Genomic DNA, 6542 nt, shown 5'->3' with positions numbered 1-6542 from the left:
ATCTCAAAATGAGAATAAGGAAGAGATCAACAATTTTTAACCGCCTAAGAATTCTATAAGTATTGAAATAATATTTATGAAATATAATATAATTGTAATAATTATTTTATCTTATTTAATAAACAATTTTATCAAATATATATATATATATATATATATATATATATATATATTTTTACATATTTATATTAATAATAATTTATTATAATCAGTACCATTTACTATAAATTAAATTGATTAAGAAAAATATAATATTTATTCAATATTTTTACAATTTTTATAATCAATTTAATAATTGATTAATTAGATAAGTTAATTCTAAAATTTCAATAAAATTTTTTATTTTTTAAAATAAATTTCTATATTTTTTGTGATTTTTTTATCGATATTTAATACTGTTTTATATTTTCATAAAAATTTTCATATTTTGAACTTTCGATATTTGCATCAATATTGAAATTTTAAACCTTAATATAAATAACATTTCACAAATAAAGTTTAAATTGAAATGCATATATATTTTAAAAATTACAAATATAACTTTTGAATCTCTTGATACGATACATTTGGAGTATGTTAATTATAGATTCAATCAACAAATTCACCTACAAAGTATGCGAAAGCTTTTTTTTTTTTTTTTTAAATATTCATCAAAACTTGTACAATAATATATACAAATAAAATTACCATTTAATATTAAAAAAATTATGGATAAACATATTGTAGTCCTTGAAACACAATATCAATGAGTTTGTTTGTCTTTCTACAAATTCTTCGAACTAAACATTGTCATTGACAACAACCTCTCCATTTTAACAAAATTGAAAGAAAAAAAAAGAGTTAGTTATAAGGGTATAAATCATTGCATAATCAATTAATTACAAACTTACCAAACAATTCATTTTTTTAAGTTCAACCAAACTAAAAATATCAGTAATGTGTTGGAAAACTTTCATCTATAACATTTACAGCATTAGTTTTTTGTATAACATAAATACTTATATCCACATTTTTTTCTTTGCTCTACACTTTTCCTATCTTCCCTCCTTTTTTTTTGTTTTTTTGTTATTCTTTTTGTTTTTTCTCTTCTCTATATTTTTTAGCCTTTTCCACTATATTTCCAAAATTCTTTTTTTTTTTTCTAGCTTTTCCCTCTATTTGTAAAGGTAGAAAACTTAGGATAAAACATGATTTTTGAATTTCAATTTGATTTTTTTATAAAGTTAATTTTTGACTTGACTTTTAATTTCTTAAATTTATATTTTGAGATATAAATTTTGAATATACATTTTATCACTCTATCAAAATACAAATTTTAAATATACCTTACAATAAATGATGCTCGCTCAGTTGGTAAGTCATTTATACATACAACTAGAAGATTATGAGTTTGAAATATTAGAAATAAAGGGGGGAGTTATTTGTAAATGATAAAAAAAAAAAAATTATCTATTCACTTAAAAGATTTAATTTGATTGTATAAATAATTTAATTTAAATGGATAATTGTATTTCCCAATATCTCTTTCATTATATTATTTTCTTTTTCTTTTAATTTTAAAGATATTTTTTTTATACATATTTTAAAATTTTCTTATCAAGAATAACCATTTTTCAGTACATTATACAGTTCATTGTTTTTATTTACAATTATTTATACCATATATAGAATTTCTTATTTTGTAGACATTAGTCAAACCCGTAATATAAATATGTATATCTATGATTAAAAAAAATTATGCCTTGACATATTTTTTTTTTTTGAAAATATCCCATTCTCTTTTATATCTCTTTTCATTATTTAATACTCTCTCTTTTAATTTTAGGAATCTTTTCTTTTATATATATTTTAAAATTTTCTTTTCAAGAACAATCATTTTTATTACATTGTACAGCTCATTGTTTCTTTTTACAATTATTTTTTATCATGTATAGAATTTCTTATTTTGTAAACATTAGTCAAACCTGCATTTGAATATGTGTATATGATTAAAAAAATCAAATACATTGAAATATATTTTTTTAAGAAAAATCTTCAAGTCTTTTTTATGTTAGATATCAATAAGAAAACAATTCACGGTTCATTGCCACTCAACAAAATACTTTGGCAGAATCTTACTTTAATATATCAATAAGATTTTGTTACAAGAGAAAACAGAGAAACAAACACTAAAGCAACAACCTATTAAAAAATTTTAAAAAATTAAAAATTAAAAAATTAAAGGAAAAAAAAAGGAAGAAGAAGAAGGAATTAAGGCTGTCAATGTATGGTAAAAACTTAAGTAGCTAGCAGCCATTTAGTACAGAACACAATGGTGCGGACTCTGTAAAGCAACATCAATAGCTAGGATGGTTCACTATCTATCTAATATTTCCTTTGATTGTCCAGAGAACCCAAAGCTCCATTGTTTGTTTACCAAGTAATCGTCCTGAAAATATTCAGCTCCTAGTTTCCAGTCATCTTAAAAGAGTGTTCTTAAACGCAAAAACACTCCTATTCCCTTCAGGTTTTGAGCATGGCAATTTTAAAAACCAACAAAATAGCAAACGAAAGGGATTTCTCCAATTTTTTTTCCCCCCTTATTCCCGAACATCTACATCTAACAATTATGATTGCAAACATCACATGAAAATAACCAAAACTGTTCCTCCTTTGTTTTTTTTTTTTTTTTTTTGGTTTGGCACATTATAAGCTGAAAAGAAATTCTGTAAAAACATATCAATGGCAGTGCAAGGTTTGGTGTACCTTAAAGACTAAAGAGGTCAACTGCCTATTAGCAACAGTCTATAGCCTTCAAGATCCACCACTAGCCGCTTAGTCTTGATAACGGTTTTCACTAAAAACTCGTACTTCACATGCTCTGCCCTTCAAAACCATGTTGGACAGACAAAGAACTATCAATTTTTTTTTTTGAAAAAAGCTTGAGATATTTGATTTATCAACAGTTGGTGAAAAGAGAAACAGGGTATCATTTTAACCAAAAAAAAAAAAAAAAAAAACCCGAGAAACAAGTTATCAAAACATCAACATCCTTGATGGAGAATCACCGAATCATGACCATAAAATCTATACATGATCTTTACTAGCATTAGACGTTGGGGGTACAAAAAGCACAATCTCAATATGATGGTGGTGGTGGATAGATTCCTGGATAAGGACCTGATATAAAAGCAGAAAGCAGAATTTTAGTACAAGAAAGAAATCAAATATTATCAGCTAATAACAACAGAACCCAAAACAAAACAAAAAAAAAAAAAAAAAAAAAAAAGAAGAAGAAGAAGAAGAAGAAGAAGAAGAAGTTACCTGGAGCAGGTGGATAGTAGGAGGAAGCCTGTGGAGGAGGTGGATACGGTGGAGGAGGATATGCAGTTGTCGACTGGTATGGCGGGGGTGGATAGGCGGCCGGGGGTTGAGAGTACAGCGGTTGGGAATAGCCAGCTGAATTAGGTTGGTATGGAGCATAGGTAGATGGAGGAGGATAAACTGATGATACTTGTGGATAAGGAGACAAAGATCCTGGAGGTGGATAAGAAGGCACAGTTGATGGAGGTGGATAAGAAGGCACAGTTGATGGAGGTGGATAACAATGTACAGGTGCTGGTGGGGGTGCAGAATACAGAGGAGCCTGCGTTGTAGGTGGTGCTACATATGGTGGTGCTGATGGAGTATAGCTTGTTGTTGCTTTCTGCAATGAGCCGAAAACAGTAATTCAGTTCAAAATCCACGTCTCCATACTATATAATGCATACCATACTGTCCAAAAATGAGGGAATAGACTTAAAAAGATTTATAACTTACATTTGCATTTCCATAATACAATATGAGTCGTACTTCTCCTGCATATCTACAAGAGAAAGATTAAGCAATCAGCAAAACAGGTTAAGAGTTTTACATTATAAGAAACCAAAAACTGGTCCATGCAAAGGAATGCCTACCGTCTTTTTCATTTTACTTTCAAACAAATTATCTAGGTGTCTCCAAAACATACATCGGTACAACAGCACAGAAAAATTACTTTGTCTAATCATGCCAAAAAAGTGAACCTAGAGGAGCTGAGGTAGCTGTACAAAGATAATTAAATGAGAAAAAGGAAGGCTTATTCACCATAACCCTTTAAAATTTTTGTGTCCCATATCTCTCTCGCAATAATATAAAACATTGACACCATTGAAACTTAAAAAACGTTTTGCACTTTGTTTCTAGCTGACTTTTGTTATTAGTTGTTAAAAATCACTTGCATATGAACAATCTTCGGCAAATAAGAAAACTGTATAGTAGACAACTGACTATAATATAATTTGTTTTAAAATTTTCTTAACATATTCAAAATGGTTAGCAGCCATATTAAAGGGACCCATAATCATCAAAACACAGCAGCAACTAATAGAGAAGTGGACCTCTAAAGAATTTGTCGGTGACCAAGATAGTGTTATAATGAATACTCCTATCAGCCATATAAACAAAATGACCAAAACAGTAAAATTAAAAAAAATAAAATAAAACGTTTGAGAGTTTCATTAGCAATAACTACCTGCCAGTTTTAGTCTGAAGCGACCAAGGACTGTCATCGTAACCTTGTGAAAGAACCTTCTGAAGTTGAACCCTAAAAACAAAGTATATATAATAAATCAAATCTAGGAACCTGAAATCTTAAAAAAAAAAAATTAAAAAAAAAAATTGCAAAAATTAAAATATCAAAAAATAAAATGTGTAAATTTAATTACTTTCCGCTGCCGATGTAGTCGTCGAAAGTGAGGGTGTTGCTGTTCCAAACTACAACGTTCAATTCTCTAAGTCCTTCAATCAATGTAAAAACGAACTTCTCTTGGAATGTGGGATTTTTACCACCATCTACACCAAATCAAAAATTCACAAAAATATGTGTTAAATCAAAATCCTAAATCTCACAACCGAAACAAACTACAATTGGGTTCAAGTTGAATTTCAGATCTGAAATTCCAACATAAAAAAAAAAAAAAAGAACCCACATAACAAAAACAAGAGCTTATGCTAGCACATATAAATAAAACATAAATTGATACAAACCAGTGCAAGTTTTTGTACGGAATTTGGTGCTAGCATATTCAAGACAGACATAAGGGTCTTGGCGTGAGATCCATTCTGTGTCCTTCAACTTGTTACACCCAACAACTGGATCAAGAAAGAAAGTCCCAAAAAAAAAAAAAAAAAAAAAACCACAAAAAAGTAAATTTTTTCGTATTTCCAATAATTATTCAAACAACTAAAAAGATAGAAGAAAAAAGAAAAAAGGGAAACAGATATTCATACCAGTAACCTCAAGAATTTGGCCTTGAATACCATAAACCGACATGGAAGATGAAGAGAAAGCAGAGGAATAGGAGGGTTTTAAGAACATTGACCTTGTACTCCAAAATAAAGTCTATATATATATATATATATATATATCCTTTTTATAGACCCAAAGGTTAAGTTGAAAAACCAGTAACAATTAGTTGTTTATTATTAATATTAAATATAATACTACCAACCCGGTCCCAGAATATTCTAAACCGCGAGTCTTTCTTTTATTTATTTTTTTCTTTTTTTAACTTTCTGAAAAATTTACATTCATACTTCCTTCAAACAACAAAAAAATAAATAAAAAATAAAAATAACCTTCTGGGTATCTATTTGCCACACACAAACCTATGTGTATATATAGAGCGAGCACACAATGAATTGTTGCTTAACAACAAAGGAGGGTATTCTAAAATCCTAATCGGATTTTTCCAACTCAGTTTCCGGGAGATAACGTACGTGTGGCGCACTGACCAAGAAAGCGCGTAAATCTTTTTTATTGCTCTCCAAAGGCTAATTCAGACGTTATTAACACAGTGCTACTTTGAAATTTCCCATAATACCAATTGACACGTCTGCGTGTTGAATTTGCCACGTCTTGTCCTAATCAGATATTGGTCCCATTTTGACCTAGTCTAAGTAATTGCTTACGTAGGTCTTTACAGGTAATTCAATGCGTAATTTGATAAATTTTTTTATTTTTTAAGGGATAAATGCACTTATCACAAATGTGTTAATGTTTTAGCTGGGTCTTTAAAATAAATTGTAGTATACTGATTTTTATGTTTTCAAAATCACTTTAAATTAGTTTAATGGGGATTAATTCTATCAAATTTTATTAATTTGGATAACGTGCACTTCATATGACCTTAAAAATAATTTTTATTTTTTAAAAATTTTATTTATTTATTTTGTGAAAGTTAAAAAAATATATTATTACCTTTTAAAATTACTAAATTTTATTTTAGAATCTCTAAAATTAATTTTTTCATATTGATAAAAAAATATATTAGATGTTTAATAAAATCTAAAAGTTTAAAAATATTAGATGCTAAAAAAAAACCTTTGAGAACATTATAAAAATAGTAAAAGAGAAATTTGATTGGAATATTTGTAATTATATAGGATATTGAGGTGCATTTATCTATTTTCTTTTTAATATATTCGCATTGCAATTAAGTAGTGTTATTTATTTATCCGTACCATTTGCATTTTTTTTTGTT

The 6542-nt window shown here is 27.9% G+C and overlaps 1 protein-coding gene across 1 annotated transcript; it reads right to left on the bottom strand.

Moving 5' to 3' along the window:
• Window positions 1-2651: 2651 nt before the first annotated feature.
• On the bottom strand, window positions 2652-5613 carry LOC125424364 (uncharacterized). The gene is made up of 7 exons (XM_048481573.2): window positions 5290-5613; window positions 5047-5151; window positions 4725-4851; window positions 4532-4603; window positions 3799-3844; window positions 3304-3685; window positions 2652-3159 (listed from the first exon to the last, which is right to left on the bottom strand). The coding sequence occupies exons 1-7, from the start codon at window positions 5375-5377 to the stop codon at window positions 3119-3121; spliced, it is 861 nt and encodes a 286-aa protein (XP_048337530.2). The 5' UTR covers window positions 5378-5613; the 3' UTR covers window positions 2652-3118.
• Between the last annotated feature and the right edge of the window lie 929 nt (window positions 5614-6542).

Source organism: Ziziphus jujuba, chromosome 9 (genome assembly GCF_031755915.1).
Source record: "Ziziphus jujuba cultivar Dongzao chromosome 9, ASM3175591v1".
Classification (NCBI taxonomy): Eukaryota; Viridiplantae; Streptophyta; class Magnoliopsida; order Rosales; family Rhamnaceae; genus Ziziphus; species Ziziphus jujuba.
The sequence above is the reverse complement of the archived record's forward strand: the minus strand, read 5'-3'. Positions and strand labels throughout refer to the sequence as shown.